The sequence below is a fragment of the Megalops cyprinoides genome, chromosome 25, assembly GCF_013368585.1.
Source record: "Megalops cyprinoides isolate fMegCyp1 chromosome 25, fMegCyp1.pri, whole genome shotgun sequence".
NCBI lineage: Eukaryota > Metazoa > Chordata > Actinopteri > Elopiformes > Megalopidae > Megalops > Megalops cyprinoides.
Genome location: NC_050607.1, coordinates 9,108,175 through 9,134,461, shown reverse-complemented (window position 1 = coordinate 9,134,461; position 26,287 = coordinate 9,108,175). Strand labels below are relative to the sequence as shown.

The 26,287-nt window shown below is 46.9% G+C and overlaps 2 protein-coding genes across 2 annotated transcripts; both read right to left on the bottom strand.

The window, feature by feature from the left end:
* Positions 1–1,570: 1,570 nt before the first annotated feature.
* LOC118772043 (synaptophysin-like protein 1) lies at positions 1,571–6,997 on the bottom strand. Its single transcript, XM_036520283.1, has 5 exons — positions 6,887–6,997; positions 5,292–5,407; positions 4,762–4,966; positions 3,367–3,558; positions 1,571–2,750 (listed from the first exon to the last, which is right to left on the bottom strand). The coding sequence occupies exons 1-5, from the start codon at positions 6,956–6,958 to the stop codon at positions 2,619–2,621; spliced, it is 717 nt and encodes a 238-aa protein (XP_036376176.1). The 5' UTR covers positions 6,959–6,997; the 3' UTR covers positions 1,571–2,618.
* A 2,688-nt stretch (positions 6,998–9,685) lies between these two features.
* LOC118772037 (nicotinamide phosphoribosyltransferase-like) lies at positions 9,686–24,674 on the bottom strand. Its single transcript, XM_036520276.1, has 11 exons — positions 24,537–24,674; positions 20,138–20,294; positions 18,305–18,408; positions 16,896–17,024; positions 13,803–13,961; positions 12,867–13,003; positions 11,901–12,126; positions 11,395–11,514; positions 10,696–10,836; positions 10,470–10,604; positions 9,686–9,829 (listed from the first exon to the last, which is right to left on the bottom strand). Exons 1-11 carry the CDS (start codon positions 24,588–24,590, stop codon positions 9,716–9,718), a joined length of 1,476 nt encoding a protein of 491 aa, XP_036376169.1. The 5' UTR covers positions 24,591–24,674; the 3' UTR covers positions 9,686–9,715.
* Positions 24,675–26,287: the final 1,613 nt, after the last annotated feature.

Below are 26,287 nucleotides of genomic sequence, written 5' to 3'. Positions count from 1 at the left end.
TTCACTTTCTGCAGCAGATCTATCAATAGATAAAGGCCTTTGGGCCTCTCATTTTCTCTGCATATTTCTCATCTGCAGTGTGAATATGAGTTTGCACACGTTTGTCTAACACAGTTCTTGTTACTCACGGGGTCACTTGTACTATGCTCTAACAAGAACAGCTTGAAAGGCAAGATCGTGATAAGTGCTGTCGTGGTACCACTGCCCTCTGGTGCTTGGAAACAGCAGGTTTTTCTGCTGACACAGTTAGCTCTTTCTGTTCCGTGCTCTGACATACCTCATTATTCACACAATGGAGCACTGATGACATCAGTACCGGTGCAGGCAATAATGACATTTTGGCAAATTTCTGCTCCTCTGATTCACACCACGCAGTTGGATGCACTGCAGAACTACACTGTTTTCTGAGTGGTCGTCTAGAATGCCCAGAAATGCAAAGCACTAAAATTGTGATGGTAGTGCTAAAAAGAAGCTACTTTTAAAGACCCTAAAAGCAAGACAGAATGACAGGCAGGATATTTAAACAAAAAAAAGCCAATGCCTTTAAAAGACAAGAGCATGTCAGTGACCAGGGCTACGCCTTTAACTATAGAAAGAGGAGGGCAAGGCCATGCCTTGAAGGACAGAAGCGAGGCCGTGCCTTTAAGGAGAGGGAGAAGCCATGCCTTTAAGGACAGAGGCGAGGCCGTGCCTTAAAGGACAGAGGCGAGGTCGTGTCTTTATGGAGAGGGAGAAGCCATGCCTTTAAGGACAGAGGCGAGGCCATGCCTGTAAGCAAAAGGCCACAGCCACCCTGTTGCTTTTCTCACTGCTCAGATAACGCCGTGTTTGTTCTCCGGACACCAAACGTTAATCAGCAGAGTCACAAGATCAGCAGACAAAAGCGGCATTATGGCGGGACGACTCGGGAGGCTTTATTTGGAGACGCCAGGGGAGCCTGGGATGGCAGCACACAGCGGCTCCGCCGGAGTGCATCATGGGACGGCAAACACAGCTGTGGACCCCGCGTCCGCAAACAGGCCAACATGGGTGCAATCTCACTGTGCTACACTGCAGACGCACCCGCTAACCACGCACACTGCTGCAAGAGAGTCATTTTAATGCCATATTTCAAAAACTACGCTATGCAAATGGATGGTGGAGACATTGGCCGTATATTTTAATTGGTTTTTATTTTAAAAAAGGACAACATCACATGTACTGCACGCTTGCTGCGTTCAGAGAGCTGCAGCTGACAGCTGGACCACACCCTCCATCCCTGCAGAACTGCAGGATTTTTAAAGCACACAGATTTAGGAGGCGGCACCATGGCGATGGGGAGGGGGGCGGGGCTTTGCAGTCCCTGTCCGTCAGACAAACAGCGTTTTCAAAGACAAAAACATCCAGTTACACTCCTGCAGTGTTACAGAAGGGTAAACTAACACTTGATCAGATTAGTTGAGTTACCGTTAAAAAACTAAAAACAAAAAACTAAAACAAACATGCTCTGAAAGCTCTGAAAAAGCTTGGAAACAGCTAAGAAAAGTCCCTAAAGCTCCAAAAATCAAAAATAGTGAACAATCAGTGGTGGTGCATTTACAAGGAAACAGACTGATTCACACAAGCCATGAAAGGACTACAAACCTTATTAACACATTATCTAGTGTATGAACACTGTGGACACCATCTGTAGCTTTAAAATTTAAAACTAAACGTCAGTAGATTTCAACTTTCACCAAGAATAATGACTCCTGCATTGACCGAGTCAACCCCAAAACTACGGCATAAACAATGAAGCTCGGGCCACATCACAACCCAAGCAGCAGGTGTAAGAATGTAAAGGCTTCATTACAGTCGCCATTTTCACTCGGGAAAGTTACTGAGTGAGAGCAGTCAAAACTCCATCACATGAGCATGTTAATCAGGCAAGAGCAGCTGCACTACACTCCTTGGTCCATATGAACAAGCTACTTCTTTGTGCCCATAGCGTTGATACATCTCATGTGAATAAGGCCCAACAGTGAAACAGTGAGGAAAAAGATACTATTCATAAGGTATTTTTCAAAAAGTGATTAAAAACTCATACTATGAACAACTGTGCCATTACTAGAGAATTGCTCGCATTAGAGAAATGATAACAGGAAGGTATCACCTCTTATGGCCTTACAGTAAGAGAAGAAGAATTATCACAGAAATGACTGAAAATGGAATTAAGGTGTGCAGGTAATTTCAGGTGTGCTCTAAGTGCAGGTGTGCAGGTAAGGGGAGGTGTGTAGGTTAGGGCAGGTGTGTAGGTAAAGGATAGTGTACTGTAAGGGGAGGTGTGTAGGTTAGTGCAGGTGTGTGGGTATGGACAGGTATGCTCAATATGCAGGTGTGTAGGTAGAGCCAAATGAACTGTAGGTGCATGTGTGTAGGTAAGGGCAGATGTACCGTAAGAGCAGGGGTGTAAGTAAGTGCATGTGTACTGTGAGTAGATATGGGCAGCTGTGTTGTAAAGGCAAGTAAAGTCCTCCTGCTCCAGTTGCTGGCGTGGCGGTGTGTTCCTCACTCTGAGGAGACACGCCTCGCAACACTTTCTGATTGGTGGGAGGATTTAGGGGCGGGCTGCCGGGACAGTGAAGGAGGCGTGTGAGCGGTCAGATGGGGGCTGGGACCGGCCCGCGCCCTCCCCCGTGCTGGGCAGGATACTTCTGGGTGTGCCAGTGTGTCTCCTTGTACACGAACCAAGCGTTACCTGCCCACAAGATCATGTTCAAGTAGCCAAATACCTGCAGAGGGGACACAAACAGAGAGTCATGAGAGCACACTATAAACAGAAAGCACATCACATTACGTTATTATCATTTAGCAGATACGCTTATCCAGAGCGAATTCCACAGGTTACAATTTTGTCCATTTATACAGCTGGATATTTGCTGAGGCAATTCTGGGTTAAGTCCCTTGGCCAAGAGTACAGCAGCAGTGGCCCCAGCAGAGAAGTAGACCTGCAATCTTGCGGTTACAAGCCCTCCTCGTTACCACTACACCACACTGCCTCCCACATACTGGGATACTCATACCCACCACCAAAATCTAACATGCGTTAGCACCAGCATTCTGGCTTGTAATTCAAATAGTATCGACTCTCACAACTACACCATGTACTGTTTACTTCCTTTTCTCTACAACGCAGTGTGACACTAGCTAGTCCTTGTTCCATGCACATTTTAAATTGTGATATTTGCTTTGCAGACTTTCACCCAGTGGCTTACATTCCTACATTTTATCCATTAATACGGCTTTACCGAAGCCTTCCAGGGTAATCGCTTTTCTCAGGAGCACAATGGAGGTGCCCCGTGTGGGTGTTTAACCCGCAGCGGCGGTGGTGGCGGTGGTGGCGCTCACCACGGACACGTTGAGGCTGCGCATGTTGGCGAACTCCGTGACCTCGCAGTACACGCCCGGCTCGCCGCACAGCGGCAGCGTCTCGCGGATTCCCGCGGTGCCCGTGGCGTCCTTCACGTTCTGTAGGCCCCGGGCCCAGGCCGACGAGCACACCAGCCAGAGGAAGGCCAGGATCACTGTCGCCAGGAAGTCCTGCGAGGCAGGGAGGGTGGTGGGGGGTTGGGTAGTCGGCCGAGACACGAGGAGTGGCAGGACATTACATGTTACATTACTGACATTTAGCAGACACTCATCCTCTTATACAAAGGTTACAATTTTTTTTCCATATTACCCATTTATACAGTTGGATATTTACTGAGGAAATTCTGGGTTAAGTGCCTTGCCCAAGGGTACAACAGCAGTGCCCCAGCAGAGAACTGAACCAGTTACAAGTCCTGCTCTTTAACCACTATGCTACACTGCCGCCCTGAGAGAGAACCCGCCTTCTCTGTGCCTTACATCAACAAACCAAGGCCCTCCTCTGTGCTCTCAAACAGACGCTTTCATTATTTCGGCAAGTTCATGTGGGACCTAAAACCTGGCAGACCACCAGCACCTTTCAGCCAGAACAATCCGAAGCAGTGGATTGTACATATGCGTCATATGCAGGCAGAGGGGGGAAACTCCAGTCCTCAGAAGCAGGAGCGCTTTGTTCCACCTATGCACTGACCCAGCTGATTTTGCTAAGTAGTTCCCCTTCTGGCTGCAGAGCTGTTAGAAAATCCAAGTGATTGGAAGAAATACTGGGAGTGCTTCTACCTTCTACACCCGGCCCTTCCCACCTCTGCTCTCAGGTCAGTCTTCTGACCGGCTATGCTGCCTACCTCCTGACAGAGAGCATCAGGCAAACAGACACAAGAGCACACAATCACTCATCATGATGACCTCAGCCTTTTTATGTTAACTGCAGAAAGGAAAAATACCAAGTCAGGTGCTCACGGGAAACTTCGGCATTATTTCACAGGCTTGGCGATTACAAACACAGAAGGTATAATACAAACGGGAAAACATACTGTGAAGGCCACAAAGGGCTTCAGGAAAGGGATTCATGTTACTAATTCATCTTACAATCATCATTTAACACACATGCCTAGTTGGAGCTTGAAATCAAGTCACATTGTTAATTTCCATTTATGAATAAGAATAAGAATCAGAATTTAAGAAATATTCAAAAAGTCAGCCCCATGGGACTGTTCCTTTCATGTAAAGAGCTTGTTAACGGGCGCATGGTCAGTCCATCCCAGTCCCAGAGGTGCCTTTTTATTTTTAAACATATGCTTAGTTTGCACACAGTGAACATGGCATACCAACACTCTCCAGTGGATGGCCGGGGACAAAACAACGGCACTCACTCACCATGGTGGGGCCAAATGCCGTGTCCCTGTAGACGTGCATGTATCCCGTGTAGAGCAACACAGCCCCCAGGCAGTAGAGGAAGGACAGGACAGCGATGGCCACGAAGAACTCCGCCGAAGACGCCGAGTCCCCCACCAGGTGAGTCTCGGGCAGGGTGCGGTTACACACCGTCTTGTTACTCTCTACTAGCACTACCTCGTTTAACCTGCGGGGGCGGCAGAGAGGCGTAGCAGGAGAGGAGGAAGCTGTCAATGGACGACAGCTAGGTGCTGAACCTGTCCGGCATCACGGAATATTAAGCTCCAAATATGGAACAGGAAAACTTTTTAAGTTGTCCAGGATGAAAGTGATATTAAATTTCAAATCACATAGCTAACAGCAGTCATGTAATCCACACTTCTGGATATGTCAAGGGCATGACAATGGCCCATCTGGGATATCCACAATCTTCTATTTACAACAGACTTCCTTACCCTTCCCCCACACACTGTCCAAACGCACACGTTACTGTAAGAAAGCGAGTCACTCACCTGAAGGGGTAGGTAAAAGTGGCGTCTAAAGTTTCGTTTCCTCCGCTGCAGAAGATCGACACTACATTGCGCCCAATGAATCCGCCGCAACTTCCGAACGAAAAAACTGCGGTTAGCTGGGAACAAAAACGCCTTCATGAATAAGCTGATAAAAAGGCGTACGATGCTGCTTATAGACTAGTAATCACATCTCAGACACCAACGTGAGTAGACTGGAGAAGCTAAATGAATGCAACCGCAAACTCAATTAGGCAGAAATAGGTAGCCTACCAATCCACTCTTAGACTGTTCGACAAGGTCTGCCGCAATTTAATAGCTTGGAACATTTAAACAGTTAAAGTGAAATAACGTAAATGTAAGTATTGCATAATCTGATTGCTTTATCGTCATTGTGCAAAATTTGTTTGGGCGCTGGTTTAACATCACTTCCTACTGAATAGCCAGTACTGGGCGCGGCAGTGAAGTGGCCATCCCGCAAATGCTTAGCTGAGGAGAAGTCATGACACGCCCTGGAGGATACCCGACCGCCGTGAGAAAATGCTTTCTCCAAACCTTGCAGTATCTGCACATTAATTCCTTCATGCCTTTACTGGAGAGAGATACTGTACAAATGTGTACAGTGGACCTAGTGTTTAAGGAGTGGTTGAACAATTCAAACATAATGTTTCCACCATACAAATGGGCTCTTTTCATGTCGCAGAAAATGGCCATTTCTATGCGTGAAACGCGCTCCTTACCGGTTTCCTCACTTGTGACAAGTGTGTCGCAGGCCAACTGGCTACGTGCTTAGTCTGGACAAACAGTTCAAGACAAACTAGTTGATTTATAACCCCAACGCCGTGGTTATATGACTACCAGCAATGGTTGCACAAGATTCAGCTTTTAAAGATGTGAGCCGGTGATCCAATTTTATGCATAGCTGCGCAGTTCTTTTGGTGTACTTGTGCAAGGGTAGAAAATGATTCATTATTTCTTGTAACCAATTGCTCTGGAAAGTTCAAAACGATCTACAGTTACATGCGGTAGGAAACGATATTAATTAGCCTATACATTTCACTGAGTTTATGGGGATTGCAGTTGTTCTACGCCTCCAATCTTAAATTAACTGTCAGCAACTAACAATGGCCAAATAGGCTACACTCTCACTGGCTATAGTCATGTGCCAAGCGAAGTAGAATATTCCTGAAAATAAATCCAAGTGCATCAGAAGTACCTGTAAAACTCCCCAATTTTCAAGACAAAACCTTTAAAAGGCGTGAAGTTCTGTACCATTTAGACAGCTACCAACATCGCTGCTAACGGTACCCTACATATTAGAATTAAACGCACAAAGGTTAGCTACTTCATGGAACTGCATACTTGGTAGGATTAGTGGGTAACCACAGCTTCCCCAGACGTTCACTCCCTGTGTTACAATTTATCTCACAATGTGACTACATTCCAATTAAAATGTCAGTTTCTGCCAAATAACCTAGCTTCTAGGCATGTTTCCCTCTGATAACAGGGAAAATTCATAATTTAAATGGCACAGATAAGCAGTTGGCGAAAGTCCGCTTTCGGCTACAGTAGCGAAGGAATGCCGTCCATAAACTTACCCACTCCAAAACTTTGATGAAACCAAGCGGCTCCTTAACAGGAGCCAAGTTTAACCGAAGTCCAGTCATCATCTATTAAAGTTACAAGCAGATTTTCTAAATGAGAAAAACAGCAACGGAACAGCGCAAATCAGAAAGTAAAATCTGAAATTTTACACTGCGCACAGTGCGACGTGTTTCTTTAACCCGTTAGGTTAAACACCACTCCTCTTTGGAACCTATATTAACGAGACGTTGAAGAAGTTACAGACGCAGCGTCAAGTATCTTGCAGGCTTAAGTCGTAATGCTTGGCGAAAATTATCTGGAAAATATCCACAACTCAGTTTTGTTGTTGCTTCTCTTCTAAAAAATAACGGCCATTTTAGTCGAGTTACTTGCTGACCATTGACAAAACTTGCATTGTAATCAGATTTGGATCGAAAAGATCTCCAGTCTTGCCTTTCCCGTGTCAGACGGAGTCTCTCTCCGTCCTCCTTGCGCCGTCCCGGCTTCTGCGTCTCAGATTGTTTGGGCGAATAAATCTTTCCTTGGGTCCCTTGCTCAAAGCTGTTCAGAATCATCTGACATCGGACTTGACACGCAAGGGAAAAAAACGACAAATGCTCCAAACACCAACTTATACTCAGCAGCTAGCCTTTGGCTTGTCCGCGTATAGACGCGAATCGTGTTGCCCTGGTTAGCCCTCTAACTTGGATGGCTAACATTTAGCTAGCTGCTTAAAATGCCTTTGCACCCACATGATCGCGCTCACGTTAAAACACAAGAATTGGCAGACTGTCTCCAACACACATGAATCCGACTCTGAAAAAAGAGCTGGGGCCATTTTGGCTGCTTGTTGCTCAAATGCAATGATAGGGAGGCATAACACACGAGAATTAAAATTCCATCTGAAAGTGCGTTATTGTCCTAGAGTAAGCGAAAGAGATTGGAATTGCGAGAATGTCCAAGTCGTACCTCCGGCACCCACAGAATGATCTAATTACAGGTCACCATTAAAATGTGTCTCATACACACTAGCGTATTGTGCATCCGCGTCTACCCATGCAACAGGTTCCACACACTTCACATAGAAATCGCTTTGGTTTTATAGTATTTAAAGCGTGATCTGCCAGAGATTCAATTTTTCCTCCGACGTTTTCGAGATGCCGAAACCGCCTGTTATTCCATAAGGAGAAAACATATCCGAACAGAATCAGATATTGCTTTTTATTTCAACTGTCACACATACGTTTCTAGCACACAGTTTTATATAATCAAAAATTCTACTATCTGATTAAATGCTAGTGCATGAGGGTTGACATTATATTTTGAAGTACTCTTTGTTAATGTTACAGCAGCTAGAAAAGGGAATGCTTTCACTTGTTTGGGTTTATAACGAATCTAAAAATATCTCATCAAATGGATAAGGTGATCATTTAAACAGTTCGACAAAATCCGCACACAAATGTTATTCAAAATTTCATCCGGGAGTCAAGAAAACCTTTGGAGGAAACACAGGTACATTAAAAAAAAACCTCAAATCCGTTATCAATGAGCTCACAGCATTCACACAGTATTGTACGGACTACACAACGCCAGCCATACCACAAGGCAGAGGTAAGGTGATTTTTTTTTCTATTGGTACAAAATGAGTTTTTGACAAAAAAATAATACATCTGTTTCTTGCAACCCTGCCCGCTCCCCTCTAGCAAGTTAGGTGTTCATTACAGGAGAGAAATTAGGCCACATAATTGCAAATAGAAATACTCACTTATAATTGCCCAGTCATAGTAACTTATGCCATAAAATTATATGATGTCTAAAGTCTGAATCAATGTTAAGTATCAAAATAGTACACTAAAACACAAGTAAAATGATTCCAGTTTTTCTCAAAAATTTAAGAAAACTCTGGCATAATCCAAAGCATGTTTTCCAAATGAAAACTTATTTTTGTACTTGTACAAAGGAAAGAGAGGGAAAAAAGCTGACATTCCTGACATTTCTGTGGATACAGTGGATGTACTCTGCTTCTGAGTTTCTGATGACAGCCTTTATGTCACATGATAAAATAAGTCTCACACATTGGCCATATTATGATCAGTATTTGGCATCTGTAACAGGGAAAAGGTCCATTTTCAAAATAAAAGGCAAACCATTTGGCTATTACAAAGCATAAGTGTTCTCCCCAATCACACAATGTAATTTGCATAAAGGAACACAATGATCCTCTGTCATGAGTGATTAATTATCCTCATACATTACGCTCTCATTCAACAACATTTAACAATCATCTTCAGGTTCAACAGCTGAACAACTTCTGGCTGTGATGAAGCAGGCCTAGAAAAAACAGTGCCACTCACTCACTGTTCCACTGCCTGATTGAAAGTGGGGCTCCCTTAAAGTAACAGCAGTACCTTCGTTGTACCATTAGATGGCGGAAAAGGCACAAATAAGGGAATCCACCAAAGCAGCCACAGCCCTGAAACAGTGCCTGTTCACCTCAGATCCATCTGCCCCACAGGTCAGCGGTGAACAGAAAATGTTGTTTTATATACAACAGTATAAATCATAAAACTCCACTAACATCTCAAGGTTTGTCCCATCATAAATACACAACAAAGCTTAGTATATTCTGGAATTTGAAACGTAGAACAGTTCTGTACACGAAATGCAGTGCGCTAGTCCCCTTGTGATTTCTCTCTGAGTGTTTGGACCCGGGTTGGGGCACGTGTAGGGGTCCAGACCTCCTCCACTCCAATGGATTGCAGTGCCTTTGGGGGTGGGGGGTGTGTTGGGGTGTGTGGGGGGGGGGGGGGGGGGGTGAAGGGGTACGGGTGGGGGGTGTTGTTTCAGTGGAGGAGCTCCTCCAGCTCACACTCCTTCAGCTTGGCATTTTGTCTGACCTCGTCGAAGCTGTACGTCTTTAATATTGTACCATTCCGGAACACAGTGTGAAGCAGGTCCTACAGGGGAGGGAGAGAGGGAGAGGAAGAAGGAGAAAGGAGGCGGGAGAGAGAAGGGGGGAGAGATATTACCCAACATAGACAGCACACATCAACCCGATCGAGAAGACATACTCAACCCTGTCCCACACTGGTTATCGTGTGTGTTTGGTGCTGAGAACGCTTTCATAGGCTGTCGCATGCTGTGGCTCAGTGTAAAACTCCACTTGCTGTGTCCCTTGTGAAGCAAACTAGTAGTGTTGTGGTATCATTTCTGAAAGATTCCTCCTTAGAGGGCTGCACACAATAATGGCCACAGGTTCTCCCAGCACACTGGATCAACAGACACCTTTAAACAAAAAGTCCACCTTTGGACAACTTATTATTTGCAGAGCTGGAGATTTTCCTGAGGGAATCTGTGTCAAGCACCTCGCTCAGTGGCACTGCAGTGGTGTCTCATGTAGGATTTGAACCTGTAGCCCTTCTGGTAACAAATTCTATTTTGTTGCTCGCAATATGACACCACTCCTCAGCTGGCTCTCACTGTGAAGGTATGAGAGGAGGAAACTGAGGTTGCTACTGCTGAGAATCATGGGTGAGAGGGACAACAGAGAGGAGAGGAGGCCTGTCTTCACTGAAAGGGAACAAGGCGAGCTCATACCACGCCGTACTCCTCCAGGTCCCCCTTCCCTTCCTCCAGGGTCACGAACTCTCCGCTCGCTGTTCTGTGCAGGGACAGGCGACCTTTCTTCGACCTTTTGTTTGGGTCTGCCACCGGGTCTTTGAACACATTTACCTGCGGTGGACGGAGAAGCGTTTTAGCGCAAAGCCGAGTGTTAGCGTGTGTGCACCGGGACAGGACAGGGGTGCGCCGATCCCAGACTCACCCCCAGGCCGTTGGTCACCACGTAGCTGCACTTGAAGGAGCAGTTGAGGAGGTCCCGGGTCAGCTTCTGCAGCAGCGCCCCGCCCGATCCGAACGCGATGTTCTCGATGCTCCACCTGTGCTGCTTCATGCCATCCACGATCTGCACAGCGAGCACAGGAGTAACAGCTCAAAACCCTGTGCAGCACAGACCCTCCCAGCCGAGCTCTGACCCTGCAGTACAGCGCTCCACAGCCCTGGTCCTGGGGGTACGCTGCATGCGCTGAACTCAACTGAACCCAGTACTGGTCTGGGGCCGACATCACTTGACAGTTATCTGACATAAATGCCCTGTAAATGACATGTATACTGCAAGCAAATAGAAAGAAATTTTCTCAACAACTTTTTTTTTTTTTTAAAACATCTGCCCTGCAGACAGAAACATAGCAGCTGGTTTAATTTTTCTGAGCACTCAAACAATGGTTTAATTTAATAAAAGTTATTCTTTATTACGTTATACTTTATATTTCAGTAAAATTCAGTACACATTTCTTCAAAGGGAATAATACTGACAGCTGTCCAAGAAATATCAAATGTACATCAGTATTCTATTACTATAAAAATCAGCACACACACACACACACATACACACATACACAAAAGACCAGACTAGGAAAATGCTGCAGTTCATAAGGCCACACCATGGGTGGGGCTCTCCTACCTCCTGCAGGGTGTTGATGTCCACTCCGTCCCCCTGGATGACCCGGATGTAGGGGGGCAGCACCTTGTACCCTTTGCTGTTCTCCTGTGTGGGGAACTTCTTCCCCAAAATCTCCAGGACCTGGGACAGGAGGAAGGGATCGCAACATCAGTACCTCAACCTGTGCGATGGGATAATGCCCCCACACGGTCAATCCACAGTGCTGCTATCAGGCACGGATGAACAGGGTGAATGAGGCTTGAGTGAGGCCCACCTTCAGTACTATGATAAGGTTCTGAGTGAGGCCTTTCCTTCGGGACCATATTAAGCATTTGAGTGACGCCTAGCTTAAATATTATGAATAACATTCTGATTAAGGCCTATTTTGAGTATTATGATGAGGTTATGAGTGAGGCCTAGCTTCAGTACTCTAATAAGGTTCTGAGTGGGGCCTACATTGAGTACTATAACTTGGTTCTGAGTGAGGTCTACCTTTGGTACTGTAATAGGGATTGGGTGAGGCCTACCTTCAGAACCGTGTCCAGTGGGTTTCCTGAGTCCGGCCGGACCACCAGAGGGGCCTGCGAGCTCCGGGACTCGATGAGGCTCCTCAGGTCCTCGCCCCAGATCTTCTCGCAGGCGTTGTAGATGTCATAGCTGTCGCTCACGATGGAGACGGGGACAGAGGGGAACTGCTTCACGATGTGCTCAAAGGCGTCTTTCTCGTGGTCCTTCCCCCAGGCAGTGATTGTGCTGGCACAGAACAACAGGCTTTCAGAGTGAGGTACCTCCGCGGAAACGCACACCACATACAAATACCAAAAATCAAAGTGGAGAAATGATTCACTCTCTTTAATACAAATTAACAATCAGAGAATATTTTAATGCCCCCCCCCAATCCACCCCAATCACAATTTGATATTCACTTCCTTAATTTTAAAACAGTTAGCACCACAATGAACATTACACCAAACTGTGATTTCTTTTTTGCACGCGTCAGTTGCTTTTGGCATATTGTGGGTTGCAATAAGACCTTATGGCCAGCAGAGGGCACCCAAAGCTTTCCATGCACTTGACAAAGGGCTAAAAGTCAAGACAGCCAAATTTACCAAATGAAATATGCATCCAGTTACGATACTGTAGTTCACCTGCACTATGCAGAGAGAGAAAGGCTTCCATTTACCTTATACGCTATATATGGGCATAGGATGAATGACGCACAACACAACAAACAAGAAGATACTGCCATGCCCTGACAGATTTGCCAGAACACATTGGGGCAAGGGAAGGGTTAACCCAAGCAGCAGTTACTGCCCTAGTGGCTTTGGAAAACCCTGCCTGACCCCTTTAACAGTATATAAGTGTAATTTCATCAAAGTGCAGGGCCAATAAGCCAGAACAAACTGGAATTCGCTTAAATACACATGGATAAAGACAACCACGTGAACATGAAAACTCACTGCTCCGGATGAGGACACCTGTGAGTAAGTTACCTGTGTTCTGCAGCTGGCACAGAGAATCCGGGCACAGGGTCCTTGGTGCCGTAGTACTTCTTAATGACGCCGATGCCGGCCACCGTGTCAGTGCCTTTGAAGTTGACCAAGTGCGCAGAGGCCCCGATGCCTGCAGTCTGAAGCAACAGAATGCGTTCCAGTAAAGAAAGCCACACAAACCCGCTGCCACGCGCACTGCAGTGTCTCTGATTACCATTCCCACAGTAGAGCTGGAACGAGGCTGGATCACTGGACCCATTTTCAAAAGTGTTTTGCAACTGCTCCACGGCACTCCTTGCCATTATATTCCTGAAATGCAGCACCAGTCAAAAGTTTGGACACACCTACTTTCTTTATTTTTACTATTTTCCACATTTTAGAATAACAGTAAAGACCTCAAAACTATGAAATAATAAATGGAATTAATGCAGTGACCAAAAAGAATTAAACAAATCAAAATTTTATATTTTACATTCTTCAAAGCAGCCAAAAATATTTTTTAAAAATAATTTTTTTGGAAAGAAATTCATAGACAAACAGATACAAATAGTGAAATAAATTTCAAGCATTTTAAGCATAAGTCTTTAGATCAAATTGTCTTTGACTGCACGTTTCTCCATAATCTTAGTCAGGTATGTCCAAACTTTTGACTGTTACTGTAAAGGACACTACTTGCACTGTTTGCTTGCCTGCTTGTCAAATTTTGCAACCTTAGTAATTTAACATAAATGACGTCATTACTGAGGATATAACACCCATGTAACTCAAAGCTGGACATGCACACCGCAGCAAAGCAGACTTTCTGGCTGTGACCTCACACTGTGGAGCACTTCACAGTGAAGCGCCCTTCAGTCTGAGCATGCTCAGTGTGTCAGCTGACACATACTGATGCGTGGGTGGCGGGGACGGGCCCCGGGTTCGCAACGAAGCGGGTACCTCCTGTGAAGAGACGCCTCTGTACCCGAAGTCGTGCAGCTTGTACTCCAGACCCTCCAAACTGCCGGACGTCTCCATCAGGTACTTGGCCAGAATCTTCTTCTGCTCCCGGGAGTTGGTCGCCACGGTGATGGGGTACCAGATCTGGACCAGGATCGTCTGCAGGAGAAGGGACAGGGGGCGCGTGAGCGACCGAGAGGATGCTGGGAAACGTCTGTCTGTGCCCCGTCTGTTCCCGCTCCGTTTGACTCCAGTGTATCTGCTAAACACGCCAGCGGTATGTCTGCACTGTTCTCACCTTTTCCACAGTCAACCTAATGTGGCCTCACTGTAGGACATCCCCCTCAGATTTTCCTTACTTTCCTCTGGAATATGTTATTTATTGCGTCTCCCTGGATAACAGCCCTTTGAAAGGCCCCTGCTGTGGCTTTATTATAAGAATAAACTCCAGGAAAATGTCTGGTTGGACATACCAAGCATGTACAAATAGGCCTTGTGTGACTATTGAGTCACTGTGTGCTTGGTATGTCCAACTAAATAATGTCCCTAAGTTCAAACGCTTTCTTTTACCAGAAATCCAGGCTCCAATGAGATACACATGCCACATTGTGGTTGACTTTATTTTTTTTTTTTGGTGCCCCTGGAGTGGACGTGTCTGGGGGTGATTCAAGACAGTGAGTGTGGTGTTTTTATACCACGTTTAGTCCCCCGGAATGCTCAGTGCCCCCATTGCGGGCCAGCGCTGCACAGCGTAGCCAGCTGGAACTGAAGTAAAACCAACAGCCACGGCTCACAGCTCACAGCTCACACACTGGAGGCAGCTCAGGGCACTGCCCGGCAAGGTCAACATGAAGCTTGGCTCTGCATCTCTCGAGCGCAAACACACACACCCATACGCACGTGCGCACACGCACACACACACGCACACACACAGACACAGACGTCAGAGCAACTGCATAGTCCAACCCACACAAACACTCACATGAAAACACACACGTGCAAACACACGCTCGCAGCAAAACCCCTCCATGGGAAAGGGTCCGAGGCCGGACTGTGCTTTTGTTGTTGCTCAGCCGGTGTGGTCAGTATTTTCTCTCCCGTCTCCCGCTCTCTAAAAACACCGGACAGGGCCAGGCCAGCGCTGGCTACTGCTGTGGCCCCTGAGTAAACCCACACAGGACTTTATCCAGCTCCATCCCTGCGCTGAAAGCCCTGCTGTAGCCCGCTTCCTCTCGGCGAGAGAGAGCCCGTGCTACAAGCCACGTCCTGACAGCGACTGCCAGTTCCGCACAGATATCTCACATATTTTTCACATCGAGTAAATGCACAAAGATGTTTTACAGCTTGTGGTGTGGTGTTCTTTGACAAAAGAAACCAGGCGCTTTGCTTTATGTGAACAGGGCTCTTTCTCTGCTACTCCAGTTTCATCAGGTTTTGAAGTCTGTGACCAATAATAACCAGCAGGAGCATGCTGTTGCTCAGAGTGACCGTTCACAGTTCAGAATGGCCGCAACCTACAAACCCATTAATAGACTTTTTATGGCCATTGTTCATTTGTACCGGTGACCTTGAGGAGCTGAGTTCCTTCAAATTCCTCGATTGTCCCGTCAGTGCCGACTGGTGGGCCGGGCCCCCTAATGCTCACTTGTGTGCGCTTCGGTCAGGAAGTCACATGCTCTCAATACCTCTGCACTGATCATGTGAAAGCATGTTATCATAATAGAGTGCAGATTCCTGTGTGTGTGTGTGTGTGTGTGTGTGTGTGTGTGTGTGCGTGCGCGCGCTGCTTTCAACACTGAATGTGACGACCGCAGAGAACAGAAGAAAACATGAGGCCAGGAGCACAGATAGTGCTGGCGCAGATAAGCTCTTCTACTCGTAACCACAGAGTGAGCTATTAATTACAGTCTGCAGAGAGCAAAGGGAAGCCCGGCCTCCTTACATGAGCAGGGAAGGCTGTGGCCGAGCTGAACTTTGCGCTCCCGTCAGCAACACTGTGACAAAAACAGCAGCACACCCGCCAAAGGTCCTGTGCAGAACTAACCGGCCGTTTGCACCGCTAAAGCAGCCTTTCAGAGCAGAGGAGCGCTTCAGTCCTTTTCTTTCAAAAAGAGAAATATTTATAGACGAGCATGTGACGAACGCGGAGGGCGCGCTGATGTCGGATTGCTGCTGCCCAAGGGCAGCAGAGGACGGGGTCTAAATTTACCAGCAGCGCACCACGACACGTGTGTGTGCAGTGTGTTTCACGGCCGTTTACAAAGGATGTGTACGCCGTCAGCACATTTACAGTGAGAGGTTGCGTCATGAGTGAGCTAAGGACAGTGCATTCTGGACCTCTGCAGGCAGACAGACACGCGGAGGGGACAGACTCACAGACATTCCTCTTAAATCACAGCACAGTCCCTGACCCAGTTAAACATCACCCTCGATATCTCCTCTCCAGACAAGGACAAAGGGACGTGTAATTTCATTCATTTAATATTTGACTATTTCACGGCCCCCCGAGACAATCAAAGGCTGTTTTCCCCCAGGCTCTGTATGAGACTCCGGTTCTTTCTGTGTAAATAATGACTCACTGCAGAGAGATCTGCATCTGCTCACTTTCAGGGTGGAATTTTAATACATGCACTGAATGACCTATCATTTAAACTAGGCTCTCAGGCTCCTCCTCATGAATATTGATGAAACAGAATAAAGTTGGAGTTTTCTTCACTTTTTCTCAACAAACCTGGAATGTGAATGCTGATCTGCGTCATCTGTAAGTGATCGCACGATGAAATATTTGAACTGAATTCAAATTCAAATTCAAATTGAGTTCTCAATATTGAACTGAGTTTTTGTTCATCCTCCCGCTGGCCGAATTTGCACGTGGTATCAGCCAGAGATGACCCAGCGCTTGACATCTCGCCCAGCTGGTTCTGGGTCATGACCCTGATGACTCAGAACCCACAGGTGCCAGGACGGTGAGAGTGACGGGCGAGCGGGCGGGGCCAGAAGGAGGGAGTCTCTCTCTCTCTCTCTCACTCTCTCTCTCGCTCTGTCTCTCTCGCTCTCTCTCTCTCTCTCGCTCTCTCTCTCTCTCGCTCTCACCTCCACCCAGTTGGTGAGCCAGTAGCACTCGGGGTCGGTGCTCTCCACGGTGAAAAGCACGTTCCCGCGCGGGATGACGCTGCCTTCGGGCACCGCCTTGATCTCGATGGGGAGCCGCCCGTCGTACTTCTGCAGGCCGGAAAGACACAGGGTTTAGAGGCGGACGCGTCCGTCATCACTGGCAGCGGCGCTTTACAAAACGCACAGGTGCAAGGTCCCGGGTTCGAATCCCAACTGGGAATTGGAATAGGGCACCGCAGCTGAACATGGACAGGAGGTCAAACAGTCACTATGCAAGCGGCTGCTGATAAAGCAAAGTAAAGTAGGGCAGTATAATTCAGTCATGTAGTACAGTGGTCAAGGAGCAAGACTCGTAACTGAAAGGTTGTTGTTTTGATTCCCTGCTGGGGCACTGCTGCTGTACCCTTGTGCAGATTGTGTGCGCCTAACCCATAACTACCTGAGTAAATATCCAGCTGTATAATTTGTGAAGTTGCTCTGGATAAGAGCATCTGCTAAAAGACAATAACGTGATGTAATGGAATAATACAGTAATGATGTTTACTTCTTTTATTAGCAGTGGTTTTCCAGGGTGACTTAGTTTGATTTGTTATCTCTTTTCTACATTTGAACTTTGTTCAGGAAAGTACCTTGCCCAAGGGCACAAAAGCAGTCACCAAACTGAAACTCTAACCAACAACTTTCTGTTAACAAGTCTAGCTGCAAACAGATTAATCTTAACAACTATTATCTATGTCTTTCAGGCAGATTGCGAACAATAATGTTTAAGCCAGTTCCTATAGAAATGAGGCTTTGGATATGGACATGCTCACATAAGCAGGACCTCATCTGGGGGATGGGGAAAAGGGGGATTTTTAGCTGAAGCCCCTCAGAGTTCCTGCTTGAGTGGAACAGGCTGATCCAGGGAGCCTCCAAGGTCCTTTCATATGGGCAAAACATGCAGGTTAAGGGTCTAAAATTTAATCCAGGATGGGAGCAAATTTAATACACCGCTAATCAAATTAAACTGGCCCTGAACAGATCTACAACATACCCTACTGCACTCATGCTCTTTACCGATTTTCAGACCTGGAGCAACACAGCTACGGGTGGGGAGAGCGCCCAGGAACCAGACATAACCACGTTCAAAATGCGTGAACTTTGCGTGCCTCTCACCTTAGGAACCACTGCTGTGAAGTATGAGAGAGTGGACTGAATTGACACACTGAAGAATCTACTTTCTGCTTTAAACGGATCCATTCTCCATGTCCGCTATCTGATAAACAATCTAAAGGGGACATGCCTGTGTGTCCCCTGTTTCATCTGTTCAGTGATGTGTTTGACCGATAGACCCTTGCCCTCCTCTGGGTAGGCCGAAACAGTGCGCCCTGTTGGCTGCTCCTTCCTACCTCCAGGATGTAGTTCCAGCCTCTCTCGTTAAAGACGTCATCCTGAAAGTGCTCCCGGTACACTTCCTTCGCCTCCTGGATCTTTTCTGGTGTCACAACCTTCCCTGAAAACACAAAAGAGAGAGAGGGAGGGGATTATTATTCTTCATTTAACAGACTCTCTGAGGAACAAGGCCACTAATGCAAGATACCCAAAACACATATCGCAGGACAGACAGGAACATCAAGAGCACCAGCACAGTACATTCGGTAACATAGGACAGGAGGACCAAGCTGAAAAACAACACAGAGACACAAGAGTAACACTTTCAGCAAATACAGACTGCCTACCAATGGCTTCAACACACATACATCATACTGCTGCGATCAGAGTACCGAGCAACAATCTAATCAGTAACATTACACTCTACAAGACTCCATGCAGTGGTGGGAAAGATCAGATAATGGGAGCTGGGTCCACACAGGTGGGTCTTCAAAAGAATGAATGTGGGACGTGGTAAAATAGAAAGGGACAGAAGAAGGACAAAGAGACAGAAAAGTGCTGGAAAGACTCCTTTACATCACCGTTACTGCCCTAAGGGGAATCTCTACAAATGCGTAGAGTCTTTGTTAGCATTTGTTAGGGGGTTTACACTGCTGAAAGGTACTTAAAGCCAAGCCACAGCGTCTCTGAAGAGACCCCTGCCGTCCCTAAGGTGAGACATAAACCCCTGGGAAAGTGTGTCGTTGGAAATGCTATCTGCTCTGTGCTGCTTTTTCTCCCTGGTGCTTCTTGCATACAGCTTAACATTCCCTCAGGGCTCATTTTCCAGTGTAGAGTGATTTAACATGAATTTCAAGTTCCGATCAGACACACGGGTTGAATCGTTTTTGAAGACTTGATTCATCTCTAGGTCCTTATGCTGCGAGCTCATCTGCAAGTTGCAGATGAATCCAGCAAAGGAACAAGCGCGGTTCAAAGGCCGGGACAGCTCTGCTAGCCTTGTGGTAAACTGTCACCGCTGCCCTTACCTTGGGGAGCGAGTGGGTGAGTACTATATTCAGCGATGCTTAATTGCAGATGGTAAAGATGTCTCCGGTGGCTTTTCGGGCTTCAGCATGAGGAATTCCTCGGTGTCCCTCAGTGGCCTAAATGACGTTCATAAGAGCACCCCTCTTGCGCTGATCCAGGCGCCCTGCTACTCCTTTAAGATCCACATTCACCACACTTTCATTCCTGCCTCCATCATGAGTCATTTTTCCAGTAGTTTTTCCTCTCCCCAGAGGCCACAAACAGAAACTTTCTCAAAGTCTTGAGCACAGCATAGAGTGCACAGCACAGAGCTCAGAGTGCACAGCTAAACAGACCTGTGGTGTATGGATGTAGAACACCCTTCAAACACAGTTGCAAAGTGCTTCTTAGCTACTGTTGGGTATCAGTAAAAATAAACCAGGACTACAGCTGAATATGCAGAGTTTATAGGCATAGTATGTAGCAATGTGCTGTTATGCATATGTTATGTATTGTATGCTATTGTTAGAAGTGTAAACAGCTGGGTGAGATGCCTTAAGATTTTGCCATTTAAGGGTCTTTTTCCAGATGGAAAAAAAACACTAAAATCTCTAGCCAACTACAGACTTAAAGCGCAGCTTTAAGCAATCAGTGTGAATGTATGACAATGGGCAAATGGTAGTTTTTCAAACCCAGCTGAATATAAAAATAAAAAAGTCAACTAGCTGTTGGATACCAGATGTAAGTGGCAGGTGGTGGAATCCAAAAGTGGGAAAGATGTCCATGTGATCCTGACAGATTTCAGCAGTTTAGCCCATATCAGGGAAAAAACAACGATTTACCTTTCAGGTATTTGTGGAGAATGTACTGCAAGCCGTAGAAGACCGTTTTGTCGTATTTGACTTTCCAGTTCTTGGTGGGGTCCACCTTCTTCTCGCGACACTCGAAGTAAGAGTAGACCTTACTGGTGTTGGGAGGGTACTGCTTGTAATGTGTGACCTGTGGGAGACATTAATGATAATGAACATTACCCATTACAGAAGAGAGTCCACAGGCACACTGGCACCAATATTGACTTTATATTCGCAAAGGCTGAACATTTTTAAAAAAGGCATGTGCTAGTTAGACTTCACCCACACCATCATCATAATCAATTTAGGCAAACCGCATGGAGGCCGTCCTTTATTACTTAATCTCCAACAGCTTGTTTTGTGTGGATTGAGGCTGCATTTGGCATCCTCGTCACCCCCATTCCTCGTCGGGACATTGGCGGAACGTGAAACCTATTCCCGTCAGCCGGTTCGTCGGGTTCTGGCACTGGTCCTCCCCGCTTACACAAAAACTCTCTCGTGGCCAGCGGAGCGCTGGCCCAAACCCAGCGCCGGGCCAGACATTCTGACCCAGCTGCAACAGAACCCGGTGCAGATGCCAGACAGCCGGACGGGGGTCTGTCAGAAAACGCCTCACCGAGAAGCCCCACTGACCTGAAAATAAAACTCAGGGAAAGGGTCTGACTGGACGTGCTGTGCGCACACACAGAATGAGGGGCCCAAGGGAGGCCAGGTAAGGTCAACCAAACAACATCCCTGGGTCATGTTCTCATTTGGCCTGAGTTAGCATATTCCATGGTAACCCTGCTCATGTCAGGCAGGGAGCAGCTGCTGGACCCCTGCCTGTTAACCCCCTCTCACCACACAGCTGGTTCTCTCTGCGTCCCTGAAACAGTGGAACACGTTCTCTGAGGACACATGTAGCCCTGACCTCCAAAGAGCAAAGTGAGAACACTGCAGGCTGCACATGGATTACAGTCTGCGTGTGGCCGTGACCCCGTGCTGTGACGCGCCTGACACCGCGCCCTTCCGCGTGCCCTCGGAGACCCATCACTTCCCCTGTGCTTCTGTCCCTCTTCTCCCCACGGAAAACAGCTTCCAGCAGACTGAACACCAGAGACACAGGCTGGGGAAAACATCCCAGCCGAGAGTCAATCTGCAGGTCTGAGGTGGCGGAGGTTCGAACCCTCCACCCTGTGACTCAGAGGGAGCTCATGCACTCAGAGGATGCGCTTCACTGGGCCAGCGACATGAATCTCTCTTAATGCACAACATCAGGCGTTCCCTGCGTGTTCAGTGGGGGAAGTGAAAGGGAAGATGTCAACAGTGCAAATGACATCCTCACATAGCTCTTCCCTAAAGCCATGGCGCCGACCCAGACAAAATGACTCCACTCTGCTCCACAAGATGTTCCAGAGATTTGCCTGAATTAACCTGTATTTCTCACAGGACTGCTCCCGGTAAACACACATAAAATGCATTACATTATGGAGGCACATTCACTTACAAGACAGCCCCATGTAGAGCACCAAGGCCCCACACACATGTGCGTGTAAAATCGATTTCAAGCAGTTTTTGGAGTACCTTTTTGCTTCTTAAAACGGCTCTGTCCGCATTCGCAGGTGCTTCAAACTGCAATTCATCACCCCCATTCAAAGCTGGTAATGGGAACCTGAGTAGATGCTGGAGCCCGGGGAAGGGTCTCGAACCCACGGCAGCTGTGCACAGCAGAGCCAGATGAAACAACAGCACACGCCTGGGCGCCACTCTGCGAGCCAGCACTTTCTGTAAGCATCTGTTTGATTGATCTGGCAGCCGAGCGTCGCGGTCATTATGTCCAGATACTGCTAGAAAACCGGTAAGCAGGGCCGCTGTGTTTGCGCTCGCGGCTTCTCCTGGACGCGAGGGGAATTCTGGGAAGCCTTGCGCTCCTCCTACTGGAGCCTCGGAGACACGGAGCGCCTCACAGCCAGTACCTCCAGGTGTGGGAGTGATAACACAGAACAAGAAGAAACACAATTACAACGCACGCCTGCCTGCCAGTGTATATGAGATGAAAGCTTACATAAAATGTATTATCCATTTAACAGCTGACCAGGTACACAAGGACGCCATTTAGGTTAACTGCCTTGCTCAAGGGTACAACAGCAGTGTTACTCCAGGGAATTCAAACCCACAGCCTTCTGTTTACAAGTCCAGTAACCCAGCCAGACTACCCCACAGATTCCCTGAGCTCACAGAAGCTGTGTGAAGATGTGTTCCCTGTAACCCCTGTGCAAGTAATGTGCATCCTTGGACAGCTGCACAGTTCCCTAAGATTATTCTGAAGTATGGCCAACTGAGTCTCCCATCGCGCAACCCTGACGAGGAGTGTTCAGTACCCACAATGCCTTGCTCAGGTCCTTTATGTGGGTTGTACTGACAGGCAGGTGACATACTCAAGTCAGGTCACATAATCTTCAGAAGGGAAAGGGTCTCGTTCGGGTTGCTACAATGATGGCATTTCAATGACTCTGATGGGTAGACATTTATCTTTAATAACATTCAATCATTTAAGCACACTGTCTTCTCTGGAGACAGAATCTTAATGCATTATGAAGGTTCTGAATAAAGCACAGACGGACTCCCTCATTGTGCTGTCTCCCTGACTCCTGTCTCATCTTTTTCCTTAGGAGCAACAGTGTACTGCACAATCAGCATGCACAGTCTGCCAGACTGAGCATCTGAGCCAGATCTCTATCTCTCTGTGATACAACTTTCATAACCCAGATCTCTATCTCTCTGTGATACAACTCTCATAACCCAGATCTCGATCTCTCTGCGATACAACTCTCATAACCCAGATCTCGATCTCTCTGCGATACAACTCTCATAACCCAGATCTCTATCTCTCTGCGATACAACTCTCATAACCCAGATCTTGATCTCTCAGTGATACTACTCTCATAACCCAGATCTCTAGCTCTCTGTAAAACCCCCCTCATAACTCAGATTTCTATCTCTCTGTGATCTAACTCTCCTAACACAGATCGTCTTCTCTGTGATAAAACTCATAACCCAGATCTTTGTCTTTATTTTATGTGCACAGCTTAAGTGGGTATGTCAGGTTTAGTGGAGTTCTTTACAATGTTACTTTGACCTCCAAATACGAATGGTACTCAAAAAGTACGGAGAAAAAACCTTAGCATTCACGTGCTTGTTTTGACATCAAACAAATTAAACAAATCATGCCCTACTTGTCTCACAAAAACACTAAAATTACTTTTTTTTCATCTCAAAGTGAAATGAGTGACTTTTCATGACAAATGATATGTTTCCTAAAGTGGACTGTGAAAAACATGAAGCATTCAACAGTTTTACTTTGTTCATATTTCCGAATGCATGATGCATCTCTGCGCGCGCCATTCCATCGCTGAACGTATGCAAACCTTGCTTTAAAACTGCAGTTTTTCTTCCATGGAAGCCGCAGCCCTCAACCTCAGTCTGACATTCTGGCACTGAAGCTATTTAGGAAACAAGCAATAATTTCCAGGAACCGTCCGTCTTTTAAGACTTCAGTCGTGACTCTGTCCCGAGTTGGGTGTCAACAACACGACTTTTAACAGAAAAGTGATCGAATGACCGCATCAGTTTAATATGCGCTGCACCGCACAAAACCACACGTGAATTATGCGTACTCTGCGCAAAATTGTATAATACACCGAGTTTGCAGATGGAAATACCCTATCATATACACTTAGATTCTAATCACGGGGTTTAGTCTCAGAATGAGCGACATGGTTTCACGTGACTCATCCACATCCAATAAATATATGTAATGCAACAGTCGCTCTACGTCCGATTACAGCAACACTCTCAAAATCAGTCACGATCCAACTCGTTACACTTGCTCCAGCGCAAACAGGAAACACTGCAAAACGCATTCAGTTCCGTTTCATTGAAATCCAGTTACTTTCGGTTTACTGGTAAAACGGGAGTAGCGCAAGGACAGACCGGGTCGTATGGTTAAGGTGGGAGCGCTGCTGTATAACTGTGACCCACTGCTACACTATTACATTACACGATGTAGTCTGTTCCGATCGCTACAGTAAGCGCATGTCTTTAAGCACTGGGGAAAAGGGGTCAGCTCCGAACATTAACCTGTGCAGGTCGCGTACTCCGCGGCCATGTGAGTCAGCCAGTCATCGTGAACAGACAATACTGAATACTTAATGGCCAGCGGGGATACCTGCTACCCTTTTCTCCAGTTCGGCCTAGCGCACTGGTACTCAGGATAACCAAGACGTGATGGCCTTGGATATCATGTAACCACCTTGGCTTCTGCCAGTTCAATAATTCTATCATCAACGGCGACGAACAAAGCGAAGCGAACCAGCCAATCTCGCTCCGAGGGCCAGCTCCAGTTGCTCACCTTGTAAGAATCGGTCGCTAGCAATATGTTGAAGTCTATGTCTCTGGGTTCCATCTTTCTCCTGACTCCAGTCGCGTCTGTCAGCGCTGTGACTCCGTGCGCTTGTGCCGGGAGGGGGGGACTCTCAACCAAGCGCCGTTGCTGTGGAGGGACGCGGCGCAGACCGGAAAGGGGCGTATCCGAAGCCAGGGTTCTCGTCCAATGCCGGCGGAGGGCGGGCGGTGACGAGCCGTCGGAGGCCCGACCAAAAAGCACGGCTGCCATTGCGCAGTAAGCTGGGGTGACGTCATTCGCGGTGCGGGAAAATGCAGGAGCTCCTGCACGATCGTGGGCATTTCCACATTTCGCAGACTCGGAGAGTCCAGATAATCTGCCACCACCATTCACCTCACTTCATCCTACATACGAAGACAGAGTACGCAGTAGTCACTTTAGACCATCGGGAAAAGAACGGCTTCACCACGTTGCTGGCGAGCCACGCCGTGGTGCCCCAGTATCCTGAATTGTCCAACGCATTAAAATCTCAGCGCAACTGTCTTTTTTTTCCACGAGAAAAAAAAAAAAACATCGGGATGCCACTGTAGGTGTCATAGCAAATAAGTAGAAGATTATTGACTCAAAATACAGTAGGGGGATAATTTAACCGAACTTCCTATGCCTTGTTCTGAATCACAAAATTCATTCACGTCTACCAAGCATTTCAACGTTTTTGATTATGCGTATTGTGCATAAGCACAAGGAGCGAGCGAGCAACAGAGGAAGTTTGGATCATGCTGAAGCCATGGACAGAGAACCCTCCATAGGGTCACGTGACATTACATTACACAGCGTGAAGGACAGAGAGCAGTACCACTAAAGGCTGCAGGATTTGAATGAGAATGCCTGCTGTGACGTGTGTGTGTGTGTGCATCTCTCCCATCCTCTACATTGGGGGCTGTGTTGTCTACATCATTTGTGTGCACTGAATACAATATACAGTATATACAATGTATATTCAGAGTACAGCCTTTGCACTGAGCTCATACACGGATGTACACGTTATTCGTATGGCATCTATTTGGATGTGGGAGGTCTGATTTCAGAGCTGTCAATACCTGATAACTCGTAGTGTAACGAGGAGCAATCACTCAGGTTGTCTATGCAGGAATCTCTCCGTCTCTCTCCACTAAGGTGTGTGCGTGTGTTTGTGTTTCTTGACGTCATAGAAAGTACGCAAACTGATCCTGAGTCAGTACACTAGCCTGATGGTCACCTTGTGTTTTGAAGCTGATCACCAGCACGGAGACAGTGGACTTTATCCCGAAGGTAGTACCCCTGGGTTGTTCCTAAGTGGATGTACAATGCCACCTGCTGGCCCAAAATGGATCACGTTGAATTACACAGGAAGATGGGACCTACAGCTGGTGCTGGGTAGCAGAGGATCAATTGCAGTTGAATCTGATCTCTGACTGCTTTTTTTTTCTCTGTCTGTGATCATGTCTATCTGTCAGTCACCCAATCACTGTGGTGTCAAAAAGCAGGGAGTATTTGATATAACTCCTACATTTAGAAAATGTAATAATAAACCATATATTTCCCTCTTCTTTTTTATACAAAGAGCTAAGTCAATTTTATGCACTGAAGTGGGAAACATTTTTTAAGAGACGCCTAAAAGCAGGTTTTTTTGGGGACGTTAAGCTCTTTGCGCCCTCTGCTGGATGAGATGAGCACAGCAGCGCTTGGCAGAACTGCTCCCGCCTTTGTCATTACTC